The sequence below is a fragment of the Branchiostoma floridae genome, chromosome 10 (assembly GCF_000003815.2).
Source record: "Branchiostoma floridae strain S238N-H82 chromosome 10, Bfl_VNyyK, whole genome shotgun sequence".
In the NCBI taxonomy this organism is placed as follows: Eukaryota; Metazoa; Chordata; class Leptocardii; order Amphioxiformes; family Branchiostomatidae; genus Branchiostoma; species Branchiostoma floridae.
The window spans coordinates 8448036-8475106 of NC_049988.1; the positions used below are offsets into that span (position 1 = coordinate 8448036).

At 42.1% G+C, this 27071-nt stretch overlaps 2 protein-coding genes across 2 annotated transcripts; both read right to left on the reverse strand.

Annotated features, from left to right (window-relative positions):
• Positions 1-4935: 4935 nt before the first annotated feature.
• Positions 4936-13567, reverse strand: LOC118425155 (transcription factor 21-like). The gene is made up of 2 exons (XM_035833981.1): positions 12152-13567; positions 4936-5906 (listed from the first exon to the last, which is right to left on the reverse strand). The coding sequence occupies exons 1-2, from the start codon at positions 12740-12742 to the stop codon at positions 5778-5780; spliced, it is 720 nt and encodes a 239-aa protein (XP_035689874.1). The 5' UTR covers positions 12743-13567; the 3' UTR covers positions 4936-5777.
• Positions 13568-14203: 636 nt separating this feature from the next.
• On the reverse strand, positions 14204-22730 carry LOC118423763. The gene is made up of 2 exons (XM_035831974.1): positions 22166-22730; positions 14204-15177 (listed from the first exon to the last, which is right to left on the reverse strand). Exons 1-2 carry the CDS (start codon positions 22680-22682, stop codon positions 14468-14470), a joined length of 1227 nt encoding a protein of 408 aa, XP_035687867.1. The 5' UTR covers positions 22683-22730; the 3' UTR covers positions 14204-14467.
• Positions 22731-27071: the final 4341 nt, after the last annotated feature.

The following is a 27071-nucleotide window of genomic DNA, read 5'->3' on the forward strand; positions in this document are numbered from 1 at the left end:
TTCAGCTTAATGTTGCATTTCTTTTCTGCAGAAATTGTAGATTCTAAGATAATTTGTTTGTGTTCACATAATAACATGTACTGATAGTTTTCTGTGTGCCATTGTGTTTGGACAGTTGCCAACTAGAAAAAAATAGCACAAAATAAGCCAAAAACAATACCTCCATTTTTCATGGAATTAATGACTCCCCAAAAAGCCAACAATGGAGTCTTGTATGGAGATGAGTACTCTCTAAGCAAAGGTTAGGGTCCGGCTGCTTTTTGACATTTTTTAGGCCGCAAGACATCAAGAAAACAGTACAAAATAGAAAGCCCAATAAAAACACCTAAAAAACGTAATAGAAAAACAGCCAGAGCTTAACCTCCTGTTGGAGAGTAGAGATGAGCACAATACCTCATTATACGTGTACATTGTACATGCACATATAAACTGTACATGTCTCTATAGTTATTGCTGTATTGTTTTCAGTCTACTCTCTGTTGCTGTAACACGATTTGCACAAAAAGGGTGGAACAGGAAAGAAATTTAGGTTGTACTGCTGTAGCTCCTCCCCTGTGTACAGCTGCTGACAGTGAGTTTGTTTGGAGTGTAGAGCTGAGATGGCACACTGTCAGGAGAGAACTGGGACAGATGGGACCAGGCAACATGGGTTCACTTCCCACTCATTAACATGTTACACCTGGCTTGTCACAAGAAACTGGCACTATTGAACTGGCACTTCTCAATTGAGGATTGTCTCCTGAAGTTTTGGACAATATTGAATTTGGCATTTTTTCCAAGATCCAGGGGCACTATTAAATTGGCACTTTTCAATCAAAGACTGTCTCATGAACTTCAGGATAATTGAATTCATGATACCTGGCACTTTTTTATGCAATCATAGTTGTCCAGAGCAATGTGAGCAAAGCAAAACCATTTGTGCATCCAACGTTGATTTCCTACACATTTGCCTTCCAATTCTCATGCCCATGAGAGTTTTTGGATGTTTTGAAAATACCATTTGCTATTAAGTATGGACCTTGATTTTATTTTTTCAGAAAGTTATTTATTGCTAGACGATAGTTTATGCAAATTTTCATGACATCATCTAACATTATATAAGTAAGGGTCTGCACGAACATACTTATTACCTCCATGAAATGTCATGGAGGTTAACTGTGTTATATTTTACCCTGCGTTTGTGTGTGTATGTGTGTGTCTGTCTGTCAACAAGATAACTCAAGAACGGCTGGGCGGATTGGTTTCATACTTGGTGTGTTGGTGGGATGTGATGAAAGCTAGAAATGATTAGATTTTGGGCCCCCTAGCGGCTTCCTTTGGTACTGCAGCGCAACTTCCGGTTTTGCTATCTCGTGTTCTGAACAAGTTATGGTCACGATTTTGGGGTGTTAGATAGCTCTTGTGCACAGGAATAAGTGAAAGAAGTTTGGGCCCCCTAGCGGCTAGTTTTGGGATAGCAGGGGCATTTTTGTCAAAAAACTTCTGAAGACGATAACTCAAGAAGGGAACAACGGATTTTCATGATTTTTGGTATGTAGGTACCTTAGACAATGTTGTACAAAATAAAATACTAATTATGCATAATAGGAGTACATTTGCATAATTAATGAGAATACTCTATCATAGCAGTTTTTTCAACGTATCTCTTGTCCCGTACGTGATATGGTCGTGACATTTGGATGGTAGATAGCTTTTAGCGTCATGACAAAGTGGGGCAAGTTTCAGCCCCCTAACATCTAATTTGGGAACTGCAGGGGCATTTTTGTCAAGACATTCCAAAGAGGATAAATGCAGAAAGGATTGACGGATTGGCATCATATTAGGCATGCGGGTACCTTGGGCAAAGATGTTCATAATGATATACATGTTATGCAAATCACGGCGGTCGGTTGCTAGGGTATTCTTTCCCGTTGCTATGCGAGTTCGACAGAGTATCGGGTTACAAGAGGCCTACTATTTGCTAACCGTAAAATATTTCAAAATAAACAGAATGTTATGACAAGGAAAATGTATTCAAAATAACATTAAATTCGCAATTTTAGATAGTTTCAATCTTCCCGTTTGAATTGAGATAGTTGTTTTGTTTCGATTTTGCTTCCAAAGACGATTATTTTCTGTTTCAAGGAAGGCCTTCAATATGACCATACTCTTGATAAGATGGGCCGCAAGTGCCATGGCAAATTCTCGATTTTTATATTTTTCATCATCTGAGAGGCAAATAAAACTTTCTGTTTTTGGGATTTTTTAATTTTTGATTTAAAGCAAAGTTACAGTCAAAAATATGAGTAAATATGGCATTTTTCGCACTTAATTACCAATAATTCAAAATCTAAGGCATTTTTTAAAAATCCCAAAAACAGAAATCTCGGGAAAACCGTTGCGGTCATTTTGAGCCGTCAATGAGTTAAGTTGGACTCTTCTTGGTGGAGATCTTAAACGATGTTTACACGCATGTCATGCCGCACGGAGAGCGGGAGGGTGTAATTGATACCGGTGTAAACAACACTTATAATATCCAAGGTCACCAACACAAACGTCAGTAGCTTCGTTAAATATCACAGGTCCCAAACAAAGTGATAGCATGGATGTACTGTACAGAAAATTGTTTATATTGGTTAAAAACTATCTTTTTCGCCTGATTCAAGTTAGTTGGGGGGAAAATGCCAGAAAGCACGGTTTTACCTGCAATGACCGCAGATGACCTAAATAGAACACGGGTTCGGTTCGAATTACGTCAGATGGAACATCATGGAAGAAGGTTCGAATTCGGCTAGACATGGGAGGTTTTGAGCCCGTATTTGACCACCGTGAATGAGGAGTTAATTTGCATAATTAATGAGGAAATTGTATAATTCCGTTGTTTTCAATAACTGGACTTCAATAAATGTAACACATGTTAATTATGATAGGTGGAATATAAGCAGATACCAAATATGGTAATGAGGAACTTATTTGCATAATTTATGTAAAACTTGCAAAACCGCTTTATGATTAATAATGGGAATTTTATAATTGTGACATATGTACGTTAGTGAATGCTGAACAACGCCATGCATAAATTATGTTAATGTGTTAGTCAATTGCATGAAATTTACAAAAGCTCTAAATTTTCATGGAGGTATGAGGTCGCCGAACTCTAGTTAATATATAGTGTTATGTGTTGCTGCCCTGAATTTGACTTCTTGTTATAGCGTTGTGGTGATTTAACTCCTACTTATTACGTAAGCCAAGAGAGGCTTAGTATCTTATAACAGGAGAAACCCCGTCTGGTGAGAGGACAACCTGGGATTGTTGTTTGAGTGAACCTCCTAGCCTGAACTTGACCAACTTGTCAAGTTCACTGCGTGCACCGCTGTTGGCAATGATCTTCAAGCAGATGTTTGATTTCCGGTGAGTTTTGTTCGTTTTTGTTTTCCAACTCCCGGAGCCTTGAAATGTACGTGTATCTTGCTTTTTTAACTGTTTGTGTGTCTTTATGTGGTGTTATGTTTTTTTTGAACGCCCAAAGCTTACCTCCATGATTACATTTCTATTTCTGCATTGTCAGCAAAACAGTTTTCTCTTGTTTTACACGATTTTCACATTTTTTCCTGGCTCCGTTGGACACCTTGTGGCAACCGGGTTATTTTCGGGAGCGGCCAGGCCCCGGGATTATTTTAACTCAGAGTTGAATTCAACCTGGGACCCGGCCTCAAATTCTCTCCATGACCTAATTGTGAAAACACGGATAGGTACCCCCACTATATCCAGCAGTCCACCGGGACAACTTTGGGGCTTCATAGCCCGGTATGGATTATTCTCTTCTTCGCAAGCTCCGAAGAGAACTCCACTTCCTGTCTATGTACACAACAACACGGGAATGGTAGTTGCCACCGTCAGCACACGGCTGGCATTTATTGCCCGGGACAATAAATGCAGCCCGTACGCTAGGAGACGGAGCTTCGAATGAGCTGGGATGGTGATGGGGAATGGAAGGAGAGAGCGAGGGGATGGGATCAATTAGTGAGGGGGGTAGGGGTAGCTCACGTGTACTCCGACAGGAAGTGGGACTACCCCACACAGTTGTGACCCTAGCATAACCAGGTGTATGCGCTCAATGTACAGATTGTCACCGGGCGGGCCAGGGGAGAGACATTCTCCTACAGCAGAGTACCGTCAGTCATTTATTCCTGACTGTACTCTGCTTTCCTTCCCTTTTGCCGGCGGTATTACCCGCCCTACTTATTACATATTAATGAGCTTGCCCTTATATGGGCAGTCAGCCGTTGGGGATCGGGCGTTGGCATGGTGAGCAAACAAAGTCATGGTAATACGTAACATGATTCGCTGATAGCTTCCCAGCGGCCTTTGCGAGACAGCTTCCGACAAAATGAAGCCCAAGGAAGGCCTGTTTTCTGATTGGTTGACAGCTTGTTTGTGGCGACAATCATAATACCCGTAGGTAGGCCCTGGGACAGCAGGGCCCCATAAGGTAGTGCCGTTGGGGACCGGGCGTTAGGAGGATGGGGGAGAGACGGCCCAGCCGTGGTCCTCACGGGATGGCACGTACACAAACATTTGTTCACAGAGACCTTTTAAAATGCATACTTGGAACATAGTATTATATAAGCAATAGGCCAAAAATTTGGAATCATTTGCAAGGGAATTAGCGAGGTGAGTGAGTGGGAGCTATGATAATCGACTTAACTCCCTGGCAAATCATTTTATGATTTTACATTTGGGGCCAATTTTTTCTAGCATTTTCCAGCCCGCAGAAGGGTTTGGTGGAGATTTCACAAACAAAGTTGTCAGTGTGGGACAGGGGACACGCGCGCTCTTCCGCTAACGGACGTACCCGTGACGATAAATCAATCTTGATGACCTCATTCTCTTCTAAGTAGGTCATATTCCAAAGAAATGTAGCTAGTATGAGACTGGAGAAGAACAATACATAAGATGTTTTCCTGTTATATAATATCACAAACAAGCGAAACCTGAACAGTAATAGTAACAAACCAATGTCATGGCTTAATGATATGATAACCAGACGTATTCTTCAGTACCGCAATAATTTCTCATCTGAGAACACTTCAATGATCAACATTTTAACATCACGAGCAAGAATTAAGGACAGGTCAATCAGCACTTTGCAAAACGTCCATCCATACACACATATTTTCTTTTAGGAGTAACGGTATCTTTTTGGCGACGATTCAGGGGCGGGACACTTTCGTTATGATATGGCTTCTTTTCCTTTATGTAAGTTGGATAACAGCACATCCACGGCACTTTCAAGTAATCAGGAGTTCTTCATGCATACAGGCTACAGTTTCTTTTTTTTCCAGATTTTGATGCCCATTTGAGGGAACCCAAGCAACATCATAAATGCAGCGCATCTGTTTATAATCTCAAAACAGCTGTAGGATCCGACTCAATATGTCTTTTTGAAGCGAAGAGTTTCAATTGCGAATAATGAGAAAGACACAGAAAAAATCCTCAAAAACGCGTAAAACTCTGAGCTGGACCCTACATCTACTCTCCAAGCAGGCTTCAACTTTTTTTAGGCGTTTTGGGGGCTTTCCATTTTGTACTGTTTTCTTGATGTCTTGCGGCCTAACCTCTGCGCGAGACATAAAGAAAACGGTACAAAATAGAAAGCCCGATAAAAACGCCTAAAAAGAAAACGCAAAAAAAAACAGCCGGAGCCTAACCTCTGCTTGGAGTGTACCCTACAACTACTTCGAGAAGAACTACATAAAGAGTCCAACTATAAGGTGGCAGCAACATGTTTAGCGTCGTCATGTTTCCAGCTTGACTGACATCCCGTCGTGGTGACTCCCTGACTTGGGGCTACAGGATGACACAGCGGATGGTCTGGGTCGTACCTTGGCGGTTGTTGGTCTTGGTGCTGGCTTTGTTTGCTGACTCTGAAAGGAGGAAAAATACCTCACGATGAAATAAATGTCATCAAAATTAGAAGAGAATGAAAGGGGAAGAGAAATATATCAAAACCGGAAATTCCGCTACAGTATCATTATCATAACATGCCGGTAGAGCGCCCTACCGGACCATAATTCCTACCATTTTTATCCATTTCATCATATTTTAGACCTACCCACATATCAAATATCAAAACAATCCATCTATGCATTCGTTACTTATCTTGCTGATAAACAACGCTCTGACGTACAAGTGGTCAATGCAAAAAAAGTCAATTTAAAAAAAGTCAATACAAACCCTCCATTTCACGGAGGTAAAAAACGGAAGAATGAAAGGCAGAGAGAAATAAAGAAAGAAAATAAGGGAGAAAGAGAAAAAGAACAATGAGAAAGAAAAAAGAAGAAAATGAAAGGAAGAAAAGAGATAAACAGTTTCGTCAATTTTCAACATGCTGTGTCTGTTTTGCCTTTTGGGATAATCATCACAAGGATAAACACCATTAACAATATAACACTTAAAGACTTGAGAAAGGAAAAGGTGAGAAATCTTGAGAATGAGTAAACGACCCTAATGTGCGAGCTAAGTGGTCTCCTATAGACAAACTTTAAAGTTTAAAGTTCAGAAAAGGTTTTGACAACATCAGACATTGTAACAAGTTACTAACAACCATGGGACTATTTACTGCGAACTGTCATCGCCCGTGTGCGAGGCGTTATTGGATCCTTAAGGTGGTATCTCACTGCACTTGTGGCACCGGTGCGACACTGCGGTGTTCGTAGATGACTCAACGAATTTCAGAGATAAAGAACGAATTTTCTTACGTTTTGTGTATTTTGTCGTCTTCTTTAATAGTCATACTTTTTACGTGTTACACAATACTAGTATCTGATTTATAAAAAATCGGCGGAAATAACAGAACAGTGCCGCAGTGAACGAACCCCACAGTGCCGCACCGGTGCCCCAAGTGCAGTGAGATATACCACCTTAAAACCCCGCCCCACACCTGAAGTGTAGCGCACCTGTGTGGCGGGCTAAACACAGGTACATACCGCACACCTTACAGCAATTTTAAACACCAAAACATAAATGTAAAATAACGCCCTTGTTCAGTTCTACGTCAAGCTGTTGTTCTAATATCTAAATACTCACTGAACCGCCGAATGAAATAGTTGCAACCATACAAAATATGGCTATGTTGTAATGTTCCTATGAACTGAAACATTTATTTTCTATGGGTCATTTGACGTTTGTTGCTGGATTCTTTAGGACTTCGAACTTCACACCTGTGTGTGTACCTAAACACCATGAGATATAATTCTTGGCGAGAAGCACAAACATCTAAACACTGTCAGGTCATTCGGGTAAATCAATCAGGGCCATTGTTTGCTTCCTCTACAGAGTTCTTCAGGACAGAGTTCTGCAGAAATTTGTAGAAGCCTTGTCCTAGACGTTGATGGTATAACGTTGTAAAACACGGTGCTTTTTCAAGTGCATAGTTGAAGTAGTTGTATTCTCCAAGCAGACGTATCAACTGGATGAAAAAAAAGAGAAGGATTTGGCCAAATAGGGACAAATAATTTGCTATGGGATTTCAGTCAGTCCTTTGCAGTCTATAGAGCTATCACATTTAACTCCTAGGCCTAACTCCTATTAGGCTTTTATTCTTAACTTGGCCAAGGCCCCCTATTACTATTCGGTCAAGCCGGAGTCTGGTAGAGACAAGCTATATATACGCCTTAACTTTACAGCCAAGCACCTATACTCTTCTCAATAACTGTGTTGCGTTCTTTTACGAGCAGATCTTTGACGCATTCGACTGACGCCTGAACCTCACCCTTGCTAAGGACCGTTGGCTTTACGCCCCCGTCCGGAGGGAAGAGTGCGACTCCACACTTCGTACCAGAGCAGGATTCGAACGTTAAATCGAACTACATGTACAACTGGGGGAGGAAATGGCTATGGGAGGGCAAAGTACGTAGTCTCTACCAGACTCCCGCCTGCCCGAATAGTAATGGGGGACTTTGGCCAAGTTACAAATAAAATCCTATCAGGACAAGCAGTACAAAATAGAAAGCCAGATAAAAACTACTTAAACGACGTCAAGAAAACAGCCGGAGCCTAACCCCTGCTTAGAGAGTATGAATTGTCCGGCCGACGAAAAGCTGGATAGACTTTAAAAGACTGACTGAGATCCCATGGCAACTTATTTGTCCCTATTTGTCCAATTCCTTCTCTTCTGACATCCAGCTGACACGTCTGCATGGAGACTACAAGTAGTACAAAGTACGTACGGTGATTCGAACTTAGCAAGAAAATGGGAGTACCTACATGTAACGTTAATAGTTTACAGAAAAAAGGACGCAAGAATGAACAGAGAAAGGAGATTTGATAAAGGCGATACAGAACTTTCCGTGAAAGGTACACAGATTTGAAGAACTTCCACAAGAATTCGAAAATAAGGGAAGTCGTAAATTGATGAAAAAGTGGGAGAAAATCAACAAACACACACAGTGGGGAACAGAGGTGTCATGATGGGAAGTTTGATATCACGGCCATGTTTTATAAAGTGGCAGGCCCTTCCGAACAAGTTTGTTTTTCTTGAGGCACTCGAGGGTGGGTGTGTTTTGGAACCAGGCGAGGATGTGTACCACCTATCGTTAAACAAGACCTAACCTGGTCACCAGTCCCTCCCGGGGCTGTAGGCTCGGTTTCATCGGCACATGAAGCTTCTATCCCGCTTGGTTAACTGTGCCCATCCCGACGATTTTTTTTTACCAATTCGCAGCCTTAAAGAGTTAAAGTTTAAGTTGCCCGTACATCTGTAACAGGTGCATAGGGGTGGCGCCCATCTCCATTTCTGTAGCCCGTGGGCCACACATTTGTGCAAGCCACTACAGCAGCCGCAGCTAGTCCGCTGTAGCCTGGTTACCAAACCCCAGCCCGATCTCAAGTATCTATCGTGCAGATATATCTTGAGGTTGGGGTATGGAATCCAGGCTAAGTCCGCTGGTAATCTATATGTGTGTTAAACTTCCATACTCTTCCTCTTTTAAAGTGCCGAGTGATAAGCAGAGAAAGCAGCATGTGCCATTCTTAAAGTCTTTGGTATGAATCGGCCGGGGATCGAACTCATGACGTACCGAATGCAAGGCGAACACTCTACCATTGCACCGGTTTTAGCCTTAAGTTAAGGGGACTGAGGCAAAATTTCCTCGGGGGTAAGTCGGCCGTGGTGCCGAAGAGCTTGCCGTCTCAGGCCCCGGCAACAGTCTGGATGTCAGGTTACGTGCACCTGGTAAGGATGATATTCCTGCTTTTTCATCCCCTACCCGTAGCCGTCAAAGGCCAAGATAACTTATACAAACTGACACAGAGTAGCGTTTCGTCCCCGCACCTGCACTGAGCGGTCACCCTACACGGGGGCAAGCAGGGTTACCCTGGAGACAATGCAAATAAAACAGACTCCCCTGCTCCCCAAACCATCTTTATTTTTCTTGAAAGCGGCGGATTTGACCCAAAGCCAGCGGAGTCAATGGTGTCAGGGCGCGAGGCAAACAAAAGGTGTGAAAAGTTACCCGCTTGCACCTGCCGTACCTACGACAGGTAATCCTCGCGGTCATTATCAAAATCTATAGGCGAGGTATCAACAGATCCGCCCGGCACATCTATGAAATATTTACACGTGGCAACGCGATATACGACGTGTAACGGAGAGGACGGTAGTATTATATATAGGGGTATTCAGCAAAATGAACGAAAAATGCCAAGTACGAACTGTCGAACTTTGATTGCACATACATGTACGTGTACATTGTATCAGAGCCCGATCTCATTCGCCGTACGGTCGTCGCACGATCGTAAACTGGGGGATTCCTGGGATAGTCGTACATGTGTCATACAAATTTAAAGATGTCTTGTCATGGAAAAAGTTTAGTCTCTAAGCAGACGTGTCAGCTGGATTAAAAAAAGAGATGAATTTGGCCAAACAAGTTGCCATGGGTCTGCCGGCCGGCCAGTTCTTCCTTACTTGGCCAAAGCCCTCTATTACTATTCGGCCAGTAGTAGTAGAGACTACAAAAAGTTATCCCCAATCTGTCACAGACAGCAAGAAATTCTACGACATCGACGTCGTACGACGGTCTTAGAGCACTGAGACCATGCCGTAGGTCAGAACGCACTAGCCAGCAAAACTACGCGTTGAAAACGTTTGGCATCTAATTACATCTAATGATCTACAACGGAGGCTACCCGGTGAATGCCCGACTTTCGAGGCGGTCCGGGTTGTTACTACACGGTAACAAGCGCGGAGAAACGCGATCCCCACCGGCATACACGCCGCACTGACCCCGCTACCCTCATGTCAGAGTAAATATTGCGGGGCAGACCCACAGACAATGGCAATGAAAAACAGTCAGTCGCACCTGCAAGGCTTGGGGCGACTTCGGAGTCAAAATGCCTTTCTTCCTTTGTGCTAAACGTTTGGAAATCAAGCCAGGGGCTCTATAAGGATGGAGGACTACTTTTACATACTTGAATATCGTACACTACGGCACAATGCCACTGGTATGTAAAGTGTATGGATGTCCCTGGTTCGGCTTTCTATTTAACAACGTTGACTTCTTACTTGTACATTCTGGATAATCGAATAGAATTCGAAAAAAGACTACTCCTCCATCCTTCAATAACAGGAAACAGGGAACTATAACACTTGCAGCACTTGGTAACGTTTCATACCTATGTTTGAAATGACAAAGGACAAAACTTAAGATGGAAGGTAATTAAAAAAGAAAACAAACATTATCTTTGTGTCGAACTGTCGCCTCTCTCTCGCCATAACATTTTAATCCCCTGAGCGTCAAATCATTTTGACGGAAAAAGAAAGATGCCAAAAAACATGTTCTTGTTAGAAATTCGGTATATTGGCCCCAACGCGCGCTTGTGAAATGTTCGGTGAATATTGTCCGACCGGTACCATCAGGTTGTCGTGCGAAAGTGTGCGTTTGTGGCATATTTGTGTTGACCCTTCAAGTGGAGACACATACTAATGAGCGCCACTCGGTGTCAAAGTCAACAGAAGGTATGGAAAGTCGTCCACACGCCATGGCAGGACGTAAACACGCTATGAAAACAAAAACAACAGGTAGTCACGGCATGACACACCTGTACTGAATATGGCGACTCATGTTGGAATTTTGTATAACGATTTCTATTTAGGATTTCTTATCGTTCTTATTTTTCCTCTTTGCTATACTACAGCCTTCTTGAAAATGTAATAGCAAAGCGTATCTGTTATGCGACCGGCATTGTCATACTGCGGTCTTTGTAAAAATGACTGCCACCATTTTAAGTAGATGAGCATCTTACTTGTAGATATTATGTCTCATACATTGTAACTCGCGAAGTGTTAGGTCCTCCTCGTTCTATACCGAAGGCCCTCTTTCCCAACCATCCGTATTCGTCAGTTACTCCCCTAGCAGCTGATTCGGGTGCGAACTGTATGCGCTGAACGTCTCACACCTATGTTCTAGTTGATCGTTATCTACCTCGAATTTGTACCCTTTTCTGACAGCCAAGGACTGTTAGAAAAACGAGTGCCAATCAGAAGAAAACCTACTCTGCTTGGAGAGTACACCTTGCGCCCTTGGTCACCCCCGTTTCTTATTCTTTCATATACCTGATTGACGTCATTACTTCGTAATCTCATGTTGTAAACAATTACCTACATAATGTCGTAAAGACTGGCTGTACAATCACTAATCCTGTGGACAAGGAAGTCTTTATGGAGATAATTACACTAATTAGACGTCAGGTTTGATGAAGCAGTTATAACGGTTGGTTGGAAAAGCCGAAGCTAGAAAGGGGGATTCCAGACCTTTCAACTGATAACTACATCCTAATTTCAGTCTTATTGCCCACTTCGATTCCACTTAGATCGTGACAATGCAAAAGGTCATTTGACAGAACACCGCAAAGTGTAGGTTGAGTTGTGGTTGATTTGTAATCAACACTTTCTCTTTTCTATTGCAAAAAGATCATCAAAACCTTTGTAACAACAGTATATAACGTTACTGTGTTAGTGTTACAACTGACTTCCACTATTTTAATATATTTAAACATTTTCGTTCTTAAAACCAGAAAACAGAAGATGATAGACCGTATGTCGCATAAAAATTGTGTGAAGTAGAGAACAGGAAGAGACAATCATTACGCCACAGAAGTAAGATTAACTAACCTTCTTAACGTGACAGTGAGGAGTAGTGAGACGATGTCTTCCTGTTCTGTCCTTTCGTCGACGCCTCTGCTCTTGGTCCTGTCCTTTAATCTCAAAACTTCCGTCGATGTCGAACTCTGCGTCTTCCTTGGCCAGACTTTCCAGTGAAGGTGGCAGAAGAGACGCAGCATTCTCTGTCGATTCCTGGAGCACTCTTCTCAAGTAGTCGATATAGCCGATGGCCAACTTCAAAGTCTCGATTTTTGATAGTCTTTTGTCTTTAGGAGCGACCGGTGGAGGGATGTGTTCCCGTAGAACTCCCAGCGCCGCGGTGAGATTCTGCATGCGGACCCTCTCGCGTTCGTTAGCCGCCTGACGCTGCTTACTCAACCCGGTGAGACGGGGTTTCCTCCTTCGGCGACGGCGGCGACTTCCCCCGTTTAGCAGCAGCGCTGAGCTCTCCGGGCTGCCCCCGCTACTGAGGCCCGAGTCTTCGAAAGAAGGGGAGCTGTCCGAGCCGTCTCGGTCGGCAGATGTCACCGGGGTGTCCGCCCGAAGAAGCGATGACAATCCGTCGTCATTTTCGAAGAAGTCAGTGGTTGCGTACGCCATGACAACGCTTGCCGTCTCTCGTTGGGTCTAGAAACTTTAACTCAGCCCACAGAATAGTCACTACACACAAAATATCAAGCCTTCAAAATGGACGTTTCAGAAACCATTCTTACATAGCTCTCAGTCGTGTCATCAGAAACTTTGAACGTCAAGAACGCACCCGGTCGACTTGACACCGCAGTGACAAACAAATAACGTCTGTAACTTTCCGGAGGGTCCCTCACAGAAATAGTCACTTTTTCCAAGTCTGACGATCCCACAACGCTTCTTTCTAACGTTGTAAGTCGTCACGAGAGGAGAAACTGTACCCTGTTGAAGGTCGCGACTGTGGAAGTTTGGGACCTCTTTCTGTGAAAGTCTGTGGCCTACTGACCAAGTGGTTGGTGACAATGGACGAGACCAAAAATCTACTTTTTGAAGGGGCGTCATTTATTTTGTTGCCAACAATATACAGACATATGCAATGCATATCCGTCAACATAGAGCAGTATATTTCATAAAATTGATGCATTTTAACATGCAGTATATGGTAGGGACATAATTTTATTTTGCTATAGAAACATAATAGCTGGAATTGTATCAAAATGCCCCTTGGCTTGGTTGAGTGGTACGGTCATCAGCAAGTGGTTATTACAGCTGCTAATGATAACATTCAAGTCTATTACGGGTAAATACAGACATGACAAAAACAACAATATGGCCACTTCCCAACCAATCACAGAGGAGAAAGGTCGGTAATTAGGGGGTCAGTGGGATGTGGGACATTTCACAAGAAAATTAGGACCAATTAGCGACCGCCCGTGGAATGGACTTACTGATACGGACAAGCTTCCTTTTCTTTGCATGATCTTCAAATAATATTATTTCTTTACGACGTGGAATGAAATTAGACTTGTTTGTTTGTTTGTTTGTCGGACTATACAAGATATAGTAGGATTCTTTTGACTACGTAGAAAAAAAATGACAAAATAGAAAGCCCGATAAAAACGACTAAAAAAACGTTAAAAAACAGCCGGATGCTGGCCTGTTAAGTAGCAATACTAATTCACAGATGTAGTGTAACGTTTTTTTGCAAAGTACATCAGATCTTTTTTCTTCTTATTTCTCGAACACATACTTTGTTCTTCTTTGAGTACAAGATAGAGATAGAGATAGAGATAAAACAAATCTTACAACTTCTTTTTGAAAAAAAAAAGGAAATATGGATACCCAGAGCAACTTGAATCTTTTGAACTTTAGGTCATCCTAACATAATCCTGCATTTTCTTTAACATAGTCGGAAGTTTCGCACTTTTTTTTCTTTTTGTATAGCTATTATTACAAACGCCGTCGAAACATCGCGAGGCTTTATATACTATCATCTAAGACATGTAGTTATTGTAGTATGTTGTACATGTAGACCATCATTAAAGCGAAACCTAGTGGCGAAGACATGAACTGCAACTTTTTTTCACATCCATATCAATTATCAACCGTTTATTCTTCTCACAACTGTTACAGAACATTTCTGTTTTCGTCACAAATGTTTGAAATTGGGGACTTTTTAAAGCACAACCAAGTCACCGAAATGCTTATTTGTGATAACACTCGAAAAGAAACGATCCGGAAGAATTCAACGCTTAAGAATTCATTCCTTCTGAAATGTCCTAAATGCCTTGTCTAGACTAAAGCATAGAAGGTGAAATCAGCTATTTTTCTTGTTCCTTTTCACTTTCTATTTTAACATCATCGACTAATTGAAAGATTGGAACCGTCGCTTTCGAATGAGAAATTCTGTTCATACTGCGCGGATCTTGGCATCAAGGTACAGTGAAATCCGGAATAATCAGAAAATCCGGATGTTCCTCTTCTAGTGGCGAAATCCGTCATTTGGCAGCTCGCAAAGCTACGAGTTCCGTTTGTGTTCTGATGAGAAACGCCGAATCCGTTCAGAGTTTCATTCCTGCTCTCCGGTAATCCGGAAACTCCGTTTCCGTTACAAAAGACGTAAGGTAGATGGTAGAGTTTCTCATCGGAACCGGTACCTCCGTTTCCGGTCGTTTCGCGAAAGCTGTAACATTGTGGCCCGCGAACAGTGTACTTCGTAGACGAAACTTGTGCACACGTTTCGCTGACTACACATCTACTTTCAACTCCAGGTAGCTTGACGTCAAGTTCACAAACATTGTATGGTCTACCGGAATTTCCGTTTCCGGTTTCTTTGCTTCCGGTTTGCATGTGTTTCATGTCAGATCCTTTGCAGTGCCTCGATTCAGAGTCAGAACCTATTGCGTGGTTTCCTGAATTCTGTACTGTGATTTGTTCGACATCTCTGTTTTGAGTTGCTCCAAGTCCTTCGTCGTTCGAATTGTCAGATGACGATTCAGGGTTCTCCTTCTGACGCTTGTCTTGAAGATGGGTTGGGTCAACGTTCTTCTCTGCCGATTCAGTCGGTCCTGCAATGATAATAATCATTTCATTTCAAACTGTACGTTCTACGATCACGAAAGATAAGAGCTGTCTGAGAAGGCCACTAAATTCCACCCAAATTTTTCCACGATCACTGACAAAAAGAAAACAATCCTCCCCCTATTAAACATCACAAGACCCATAATAGAAAAGGTAAGATCATTTGTCTTCTTCCACTGTCTTCGGAAAAGAGGTCTAACCAATAACCCATAATTCTAGAAGTAGCTTTAGACTAGAGTAGACACTTGCAATACTGTACACTGTTTGTACCATTTCACGTTACCTGCAATTAGCCCACGGGCAAAAATTTGTATATGTGTCATTTTGTTTTGTAATCATCAGTTCCCTACGCTGTGATAGGAATAGTCTAGATATACATTTGAAAGTAGATGTAGAGAAGAGGTGAAGCTTTGTTTTCAAGTAGTAGTAGTAGTACAATGTGGATTCGCTACGGCCTGTATTTTCAGCCAGGACACCCGTCCGAACTCCTTTTTTCGATAAGTGTGTTGGGTTCTTTTACACACTCTCCAAGCAGATCATATGTTGCTATTAGAAAGTATCAAAGCTGGCCAATGAGTATAGCCGGTCAAAGGGAGTCAGACGGGCCAGCTTTGGTCTTATGGCACCGTAGGATCTGCTTGGAGATTAGTAAAACAGAACTTAAAAGACAACCGAAAGTTGGGTGGCAGAAATACTTGGTTACAGATAAAATTTAGAGCGCCGACGATGCCCACACAACAAGGACCAGAATCCTGTGTCAAAACACGTTTCCAAAATCGTAACATCATCCCTCTTATCATCTTATCAAACCCCTTCTCATGATCACGTGATAATTGGATTCGTCTGGTTGGTGGAATCAATTACGTCCCAATTAACACCACTTCGGACCCATTCCAAAAATAAACAGCATTTCTCTCATTCACATATGGAGTCAGGTCTTACTTGACACATTAACAACGGATTTTCAGGTCCTAACTGGATCAACCCAGTGTTGAAAGGCCTCATCAATGGCTATTCAGACGATATGTCTAAGACTGTTGTCTCCGTAAATAAGATTAGGAAATAACTGAGATATCAAGGACTTTGCATCGTAAAGATCAGTAAAAGAAGTTTCAGCGGTAAAACATATTTCAAAGGTTTGCGTATGTATAAACAAAACAGATAAAGTACTAGTCTATACGCTTACACTTAAAACAATTGGCAGTTTCTGTTACAGTTCTTTAGCATGTCTTGCATGATTCTGCTGCTATTATATTGCTATTGAATGTTTTATCGATTTGCTTATCATTGAAGACCGTTGGATCACACGTCTAACATTGAATTAACATCTCAACATAACAGCTGAAGAATGTTTTGTTTTCTTTTGTCAAGTTCCGTAAGTTTTCATGGGTCACACCATTACTCATATTTGCTGAACATTTGTTCAGTTTTATGTTGTCGTGTATTCACGCTTGTTGGTTACACGTTTCTCTCTGTGTAGCTCCATGACATAAGATGATAAGGGAGATGCTCTCAAAGCAGAGCCCGGCTCCGGTTGTTTTATGGCGTGTTTTAGGTATTTTTTTTTTCGTACGTTGCATTTTTCCCGATTTCTTTCTTGTTTGTTAGGCGGACATGAAAAAAACGGTACGAAATAGAAAGCCCGACAAAACGTCAAAAATGGTTGGAGCCGATCCACTACTTGGGGAGTAAAAGGGAGATGTAGTCGAAACACTCAAATTACAAAATTCAAGATTAGCGAAACGTACGTTCTTGACCAGTGACTTCCACATTTCTATCCGTTCCTCCTGTAAAAACATTTCACGCAGTGGTGGTCGGGATAAAACTGTTCGAAATCTGGTCATATCGTTTACTGATCTTTCGATTAAAACGTTTCCTGTTTGTATGAAATCGTTCACAGCGAGAGGTGTTATGTTGACGTAAGTGTGCTTTTCCCTGATTTTCCGTAAACATTCATTGATCTTCATTGTCTTGATTTGACGCCGTTACCAGAAAAATTCTAAATACTTTAAATCATTTCACGTTGAATCGATCATATGCTTTGTGATTATAACGTTTTATGTTGTTAAAACAGATCAACTTGTACTTATGTCCTGCTTGACATACAGTATATGCCCATATTACGGAAAGAGAGAATTTGTGGACGATTGAAATGGTAACAGCAAGTCCAATTGGTGCAGTATATTTATAAAGCTGTACAGTATCACAAAACATTAATGGTTGAAGTTTTCGATACCAAAATATGTCTGCAACGACAATACTAGAGTCTCGCTGTGTCTAGGTTTTTCTGTCCAAGAAAGCCTAACCGAAGAAATGCCCTACGCAATACCGGCGTCTGTTTTATCCGTACCTTCCAACGTTACCGACATTGGAGAATAGTCGTAGAAAAGTGTAGAAAGGACTGTACTGGCAAAGACAGAAATATCGATATGCTTATTGTACACATGAAGTAGTGTTGTATCGTACATTGACATTGGGGTGCGCCAGAAAGTACGAAAATGGAAAAGTCCCCAACTTTCCCCAGTCGTTTACTGAAGTTAACCCCGTTCTGTGCCCACTGCTATTCATACAACACAAACCCTAAAGCTAAACCACAAAAAAGGCTACGGTTACATATAATCAGTCATCACCTAATGAAATCCTCGCCCAACATTTTATAGCATGAATAGGAATGGGAGGGGATCGGAACCACCGAGAGCTCGGATCCTGACATCCTCTTTCACACCGCCGTGTTGGGTTCCGTAAGATCATTAATCATCCTGTAACAGCCCCGTACAGGCGACGATTAGCCCCGCCAGGTGACATGTCAGGTTATACCGCACCTTTTGATGGGACAGGTGTGGGTTTCGGACAGGTGAGCTCGTAGGTGGGCCGTGCAATTAAGCACGGTGGGACCCAAGGACGTCTGGGGCGACTGGCTCTTAAATACACAGAGCAAGTTTAGTCTCTACCAAAGTAACTACGCTATTCAAAAATAATAAAATCTAGGCATATAAAGAGAGTACTTTGCCTGTGGATTTTGGCCAACAAATGGTTTCACAGGGAAATCTTGTCCTTCTTTTGGACTGACTCTCCTAGCTAGTTTTCACCCTATTTTTGACGAATTCCTCCACCCAAAACCCGTAAAGATAGCATTTTGGTGGCCAAGCACACGGTAGTAGTTATAACAATATTGTATATACTTTTTATGGCTTTATGCTGTTTAGAAAACGTGTGTTATTTTTTCATTTTCTCGCAACAAATGGCAATGGAAAATGTGTGTGTTGGATCTAATGTTTCTGTACAGCAATACCACCTACTAGTACTATGTTGAAAATGACAAAATCTCAAATACAAGCCATCGAGTGAAGATTTGAGCCTTTTTTCTGGCGCGAAAAAAATTGTTGATGGTGTATTTGAGTTCCGTTGGATTCTGTCGGATTCAGAACAAACCATACTGAGAGAAAATTGTCTTATGTCTACTTTAACAGCTAGTAGATATGTCATAGTTCACCTGTGGCCTGTCACTAAGACAAGTCACCAAACAACAAATAAACCAACACAAATAACACGTACTACATCCGCTCTTTCATCGTCCTATAAATGACTTAATTCAACGTTCTGTTTTGGAAATAACAGCATGATAATAGACTACTCAAGCGCGAGTGAAAATTTAAAGATATTTTACACTCACCCACACTTAACCACACCTACCCCAAATCCGTTCAGTAAGAATGAACTTCCTGTAACAGAATATCAAGGTTCTAAGTCGACATTTTACTCTGACTTCTAAGTCACCATTTTACTTCTATACTTCTAGATTTAAGTCGCCATTTCATCTATATTTCCATAAGATATCTTTGATGCTTCTAAGTTGTCATTTGCTTCTGCACTTCTAAGAATAAGTCATCCTTTTTCTATACTTCTAAATCACCAGTTTTCTTCTAAGTTCTATACTTCTAAATCACCATCTCACTTCTATGTTCTTCTCCAACATTTTTCCAGGCATAATCTGACTAAGCCTTACATACCTCAAAGCTTTAAGCATGGGGTATATCATTAGGTGTCTATAGTTGGCTCACCAAAATGGCGATGTTTCGCTCAATTTTTGCTTTACGAAACGATACGTAGCTACTCACTTGATTGCGAATCCATTCTGCGACCTTGCGTTTATCCCAAAATTCGTTCAATATTTCAAAGCTAGTAGATTTCAAATGTACCAAATATGCCCCGTAGCCTTGGTGAAAACATTTGAGCAAGTCTTGTCAACTTTGCACTGCCTTAATTTAAAAAGAATTGTTTCTGTCCCATTAAGCTATAGCTAAGTACATATCACAAAAAAAGAAAACGTTTATAGATACACGTATGCATATGCAAGTAATGGTGTTTTTGTCAGCATAAACTAAAATTTTGGCAGCCCTTCCTCTGATCAGGAGGCCAAATTAGATCCGACAGCAAGAGCTAGTGCAACACAGGTTGTATGGTCAAAGGATTGTCTAAAAGCAAACGAATTTGTCCGCATTTCTGAAATGTAATCAGTGGGGAAACATTGTTTGTGTCTCACTACAAAGTGCACCTCTCACTGTTGAACAATCTACATTCTGCCACAAAGTAGGGCTCATGTGATCTTCAATGTAAATTCTCACATACGTTCAGTCGATCTAGATTTAGCAACGCCTAGCATGGTTACAATTTTGTGCAACAATTTTCCTCTCTTGCAGTCGACCGTCACTCAAAACCATCCACCCAACAAACGCCCGTACCAAGAGGGGTCACCGACACTTTGCAGTTGTCATAATTATCCACCAAAGGGTTAAACAAACGTTTTGTTCGCCATTTGTACTTCTGTGAACCCCGCCATGGTGTCTGTGCCGTTACGGGCCCAGCGGGCTGCCCGCCTCTGTTCGCCCCTGCCCCGCACACAAAGCCGGGTAGTAACCAGGCTAAGCACCGCTCTTACAAGACCAAGCTATGGGAAACACAGCCTTGTTTTCACAGAGCGCCTACAGAGAAAGGGCGGAAATATTTGAGTGCATCCAGTGTTGCACCTCTTATTGTGTAAGTGCTGGATTATTTTGCGTCCACGTTTCAATAGCAGCACTTGGACATCAAAGCCGACCAGGGAACGCACACCGGTTGCGGGTTCGAGTCCCATTGGTCCATAAACAGATTGGTATACACCGTCACTTTGTTGGTAAAATACGAGAAGAAAGAACATTTTCTAAATATTGACTTTAGGGTATATCGTATCATTAGGTGGTGGGTAATTAATGTGTATTTCAATGGATGTACTATTGCAGTACTCCAGACTTGGTGTTTGAGATATTGTCCTGGCGATTCGCACCCGACAGGATACTCAATAGAAACGATAACAGAAAAATCCTCGCTGTCTGAAGGAATAACAAAATCCGACGAAAGAAATAACAAGCGCTTACTAACACTACGGACACGGCCTTTTTGTTGGACTGAATGCTACCGATAATAGAAAAGAAAGTGTGCGGGCAGCTTTGCCGTGCCATTGACTTAGGTTCCGGTCTATTGGACCACCAAAGACCCTGTCAAAATGTCATCCCATATTTTCTTACTATTCGCCTAAAATGGGGAAATCGTCGAGAACTTTTACTTTATATTTTAGAGAAACGGTCGAAATTGATGGGAATTTTAACGTGAATAACAAAATAGGAACACAGTGAAAACGGAGAATAGAATAAAAGTTGGTGACTAGATACGCCTAGCGCTAACAGTACTTGACAGGAACAGATTTCGGACATCAAATGCTTGAAGTGAAATATACTTTCCATTGTGTACAAAAATAGATAGAGATCTAGACCAATTTTTTGTTACGTATCATGTGTGCATCTGTTGTGAATTTTATGTCATAAAAATATCAGTCGATTGAGAACTGTCCTGTGTGCCGTCTGATGATGTGGCTGGTATAAAATCCTCTCCTGCCTTCGATAGATCTAGAAAGAAACTGAACCAAATTAAATGTACTATTCCTTCCCTGCAATTTAACTCTGCTTCCGATGTTTTCACTGACTGGAAACAAGGATTTTGAGCAAGACAGAGTTTTTCTGTGACAGAGAAGAAAGACCAAGGCATGGAATAGCAGGAGAAAGAGTGTGGTAAAACTTTAGCCAAGCTGATATGAAAAATCACAGATGTTCTATCGGTAATATTAGTTCTTGCTGTTATTACGAAGCCCATTCACGAAGCCGTGGAAGACCAAGTAACAAAATTTCATCAACCAAATTATAGACTACACCAAACTGGACAAAAATACACTGGTTGGTATAATGGAAGACAAGACTAAATTTAAAGGCATATAGCTGTGGAAGGGTTCCGAGTGAGCTCGACGGATTGAGTGTGAGATTTCGCACAAATTTATGATAAGTGATGTTGCCATATAAACTGATTTTTACATGTTTCTTGATGATCAACCTCTGGACCTATGTGAATTCAAAAGGCCTCCATTCGGCAACAGTTTCCCATTTATCTGTCTCTGTTGACATAAAGGTATCCTAGTGGTGTGGGATGTCTTCAACTACATTTTTATCTGTCGTGAGAATTTATGCAAACACAGTCAGTAATTCCTACCACGAAGACGAAGGCAGTGACACTATGAAGCTTAAAAGGGGAATATGGAATTATTTTATAGAAACAAGGACGTTATATCTCATATAACGTCCTTGATAGAAAGAATGACAAGCTGACAATGTAAATTTCGTATTTGGCACATTCTGGTGCATAACAACGCGGCAGCAACAGGTTACGACAAATTCGTGGTATGCGCCTTATAAACAACGCTTTTCGTCTAATCCTTTAAAGATGGTGTACTTAGAATGTGACACTTTACACACGTTTTGATAAATCTTTTAATGTGTCACAAAAATTACATTGTTGGAATTTCATTGAACGTTTTCGTATAGATTAGATTCAAACGTTAAACGGAAAACCATACATGAGTAAAAGGTATATCTTAAATGACATCTTTACCTTTGTCTTCGGGCAGCAAGTCTTTCATTCTCCGTCTTGTCAAATAGACGACGGTCTCGTCCTCTTTGGTTTGTCTTGACCGAGACCTTCTCGCCCGCGACGAACCTTTGGTCTTCACCGCACCCGTGTCGTCCTCTGGGCGGGCCCTGGACGCACCAGGGCCCGAGGGATCGTTCTCGTTCAGTACGTTAGTCAGGTGCTCGATATACTGCGACGCGAGCCGCAATATTTCTATTTTGGAGAGTTTAGTTGCTGGGGTTGGTACCGGAGTCGGTATACAACAGGAGAGCTGCTGCAGCGCGTCTTGGACGGATTTTGTTCGGTACCTCTCCCTTGCGTTCGCCGCCTGCCTTTGCTGACTCAACCCGGTGAGCCTTGCCTTCCGACGCCGACGTTTCCGACCACGAGTTTTGCCAGGATTTTCTTCGGGGGAGGAGGGCAGGTCCCCCCGAGGAGTGAGGTCTTGTTCCCCGGACCCCTCGGTGTCGGGGTCTCTCACCTCGCACGTCGCCGCCATTGTTAGAATATTTACCCACCGTTGTTTCCAACTTGTTCCTTCCGAAACAATTTCATAGTCGGTTCAGCTGAAGTCAAGTAATGACATCCGACGAATCCCAACCAGGCTTCTGATTGGTCGAATCGTACAAGAGCTTACAGAGATATAGGTTACACTCTAAACAGCACGCACCAATGACAATTAAAACCTGCGCTTTTCCTATCGGGGGTAAATCCTCGAGATCCTCTCTGTATGTGGGAGATCTGATGGTAAAAACGTGTTCCTTGCCCTCGGCTTTGGAAAATGGCGTTCACCTGCGTCTAAATAGTCTAAACTATTCTATAGCAGACGACAATGACTTACAGCTCAAAGTTAATGTGATATCTATCCTTTTCTTGAGTACACAACCGAACAAACCGTCGTTGTATTAAGCACCTCTGGTTACAATTTTGAACATGACTTTTAAATTCAGGAGATTTCCAACTATAAGCCAATAATATTAATAGACATATTGAAACGAAACGCCCAATTTGGCGATTATTTCTGTACACAATTGAGCACTTTGGGGGAAACGGTTTAAAGAGATCGACCCAGGTTGACTCGTTGCTGTATTAAATAGTGTTGCGAGTATTTTGATATGTTTCTTGGGAAAACTTTAATCCGTTTAATGGAACCGTTTTTGTGATTCACGAGAATTCTCACGCGTATCGTGTCCAGATATGTCAGCTTGGTAGTTCGCCCATCTTTCTAAGACTGTCGGTAAAAAAAATATATTAAGAGCGCGGCATCTTGAAGGAAAACTTTCTCCTCACCAGCGGCTCACACATGTGAAAGGAAGATGTTTTCTCTTCTTGCTTGAATGAGTTTTGACGGAAAATGATAGCTTTGACATCGTTGAAATTCCTGTTGATATTTCCTGGAGGGCACGTCAAAAATTACCCACACCCTACTCCAAACAATATCAATTTCTTTGTTCAGAATGTCCTTCTTCGCCAAATAGAATTGACTTCCTCATGGGTTCGCTGTTACAAAATGCCGTTTTCCAGAAGGGCGCGAGATGCTACACTTGGAATGAGACTTCGTTTATGATTAGATGTATGATACGGGATGGTCCCTTAGTATAGCTTTGCCATCCGACATCTTGAAACAATTTACGGTGACGAGGATCCGCCTCCTCAATTATCGGGCGGTCCTGAGGGGGTCCGGGGGTTAAGCAGGGTGCCGACACACATGATTATATCGTGATGGATCAGCGAAATATAGGATAACCTGCCCCGGATAATCATAGCCTCGTCATGCAGGCATCAGGAAGGATAACCTTAGCATAGTCATGCAGGCATTTGGAAGGGTAGCCATAACCTCGTAATGCAGACAACAAAAAGGATAACCATAGCCTCTTCATGGAGGCATCAGGAAGGGTGTATGTGTAGATGTGTTGTGTATGAAAACGATGTATACTATTTGGTCCAAAAGTAGGGCTCCTTTTAGTTTTCCTGTCTATTTCTATTGCTGATCTATATCTTTATCCTCCTTTCCCCTCTCTTCTTTATCTCTCTCCCTCTTTCTCTCCCCCTCTCTCTATTGGTTTGTCTTTGTCTCCATCTCTCATTCGATCTCTTCGGTCTCTCTATCTTTCTGATTCTTTTTCTGTCTTTCTTTCTTTCTTTCTTGCAATCTAGTCTTTCACTCAATATCAATCTCTCAATCCTTGGAGCGGAAGTATTAGTATAATGGTTACAGTCGCCAAAAACTCTGACGATATTGAATCCTGCGTTTTTAACAATCCTCCGGCCATTCTCCACAGGTCGCTGGAAAGAAAGTAGAAATTCGCCAAATCAGCCGGGCAGAAAACACGCCAGAGGAGTTAGATGTCCGAGAAGTATAGTTTGCGACCTTGTGGTAGAGGCTAGGGAGCTGGACAATGGCGGGATAATGCTTAACAGGCTGTTGGTCACTCAGGATATCCGTGTTGGACTGTAGCTTCTATTATTCCAAAGGAGGCTGTCTTGAGCGGTAGCTTCTTTTAAAGTTGTCACCAAACAGTGTAGGTCCACACAGAAGCACGCACACCTGTCCTCAGTCGGAAACACCGCCCCACGTCACCGCAGTAGGTGTTCGCACACCCCTGTCGAGTCGCCGGCTGTTCTTTGACAAATGTGCCGGTAGGAGTGGGGACCCGGCCGCCCGACTATACAACCTGCCACGCGGACAAAGGCCCGATGACAGGCCTTGTTTACGGGATGATGCATGTGTCTGGAACCCGCGTGGGGAGGGTGGATTACTGTTACATGACCTTGGCTTAGAAGGAGGAGAAAGAATCTATACATGCTAGTTAACCTAAAATACTTACCTGTAAATACCACACATTTCAGTGTATAAGACGGAACATCTCCGTTTTATAGCCCCCGGGCCACACAATTGTTGTTGGATTATTGTTACATGACCTTGGTAAAGAAGGAGAAGAAAGACTCCATACAAATCCGCATGCTAGTTTACCTAAAATACTTCCCACGCATTTCGGTGTATAAGACGGTACACATCTCCGATTTATAAGCCCACGGGCCACACATTTGTGTTGGCACTACAGCAGGAGGCTAGTCCACTAGTAGTTCTCTTTCTCTTAAGCGGTGAATGCTATACAGAGAAAGCAGGCATACCGTATGTAATGTAGCTCAAGATACATGCACAAAGTGTACCAAACATTCAGTCCGCATGCTTTACTAACTGTTTTAACTGTTTGTACCGGACTTTCCTTCCGGACTACCTTGAGCCACTGACCGCGGTCTCAGACATATCAATCAAAGTAATTACACCCAAGGTCCATCTACAACACTTCCGATTACAAACACACAGAACAACACAGCGGCGTGATAGACTGACCATGATGAACGATGTATATACTTGTCTTGAAGGTAAAAACATCCGCTTCTTTTTCAAGACAATGTTTGTGGTAACTCAGTTTGTCATTGTCCAATACAACTTGCCACGTATATCCCCTTTTATCACGTACAGGTATATACAGCCGCTCAGAAAAATTGTCAACCGTCGGAAAACGTTTCGATATTTCTTTATCACATCTGCTTGGAAATTGAATCTCTGGCCGATATCTAGTGTATGTGTACATGTAATGCAAGGCAACAAAGTTAGTGGTTTACTCAAGCAACTGTACCAGATTTGGAAATGGTCAGAAAACCGTCATATCTAGAAGTCCACAATCCGTTCAGTTGCCTTTTAGTTGCTTGACTTTTTCTCCAAGCAGAGGTTGGGTCGCGGAAATAGTAGTGGTCGGGATTTTTACAGGCTCGCTTCCCTCACGGAATTTGAAAGGGTAGCCCCGCCCTGGTGCATTTTGCGGCGGAGGTGAGAGGAGCGAGCCGGTAAAAATCCCGACCACTACTATCTCTGCGACCCAACCTCTGCTTGGAGAATAGTTTGAATAGCTGTTACATTGCAGTTGCAGTCTAGAAAAAAACTACCAGGGCCCCAGCTTTCCACTGTATGGAGATTGTTTAGCGACACAGCGTGGACAAAATATAGTATGTTTTATCCTTTCCAAAATCTATCGAGTTGATTGTGTAACTGTTTCCGCGAGTATCTCATTACCTGAATGTCTAACCTTCATCGACGTAGTACATGTACATGTATTCATCCCAAGCAAAAGACTGGGCGAAAGTGTATTAAAATAAACGCCCAACGAAACAACCATTCAAAATACACATGCAAACTTTCATCACGCCTACTTACACGTAATTGGTCTATTGTCTAACAGTTTCCGTCTCTGCTTTGAAAAATTTGATGCTGGCAAAACAAACGCATCATCTCTACATCCATATTCAGTGCGAGAAAGAAAAATTGACGCCTTTGTAAGGATAAGACAAAAGTAGATCTAATTTTCACAGTTTTCGAAAAGACGTGATAATCTGTCCAGATTAGGCGTTAACCGTTACCGATACGCAAGCCGAGTACAGCGGGTTCGTTGATACAGTACTGGGTAATCCGTTGGTTTTACTGTGGGCGTCCCAGTGTTGAGAAAGATATATCGATCTGTTATCTTTGAATAGAGCTGGAAGGATACATCTGTCGAAGCAAGTGTTTGAAATAGATTCCTTTTCACACAGCGCGCTAGCGGGAAAATCATACGAGGGGCGTTCAATAAGTAATGGTCCTGACCCACTTCTAGTTGTCTGATCTAGATGAAATTGTATATGTGTAATGATTCATATCTCTATAGATCATGTTGCAAAAAACAGCTCTGAACTAATTGTGGTTTTTGATTTACAGGAGTTTGAACTGAGTCAGGTGTGAAATGGAGTCAGTTGAGTGTCGCGCAGTGATCCGGCGCAAGAACGCACACCAAAGGAGACTTTTGATGACATGAAAGAAACTTATGGTGATGATACCCCATCATAT

Coding starts and splice junctions, on each gene's coding strand:
- LOC118423763 (XM_035831974.1), bottom strand. CDS start 22,682: ATGGCGGCGACGTGCGAGGTGAGAGACCCCGACACCGAGGGGTCCGGG. Junction 15,178..22,165: donor CTTGCTGCCCGAAGACAAAG/GTAAAGATGTCA, acceptor TTATCATTGCAG/GACCGACTGAATCGGCAGAG.
- LOC118425155 (XM_035833981.1), bottom strand. CDS start 12,742: ATGGCGTACGCAACCACTGACTTCTTCGAAAATGACGACGGATTGTCA. Junction 5,907..12,151: donor CTCACTGTCACGTTAAGAAG/GTTAGTTAATCT, acceptor TCCTCCTTTCAG/AGTCAGCAAACAAAGCCAGC.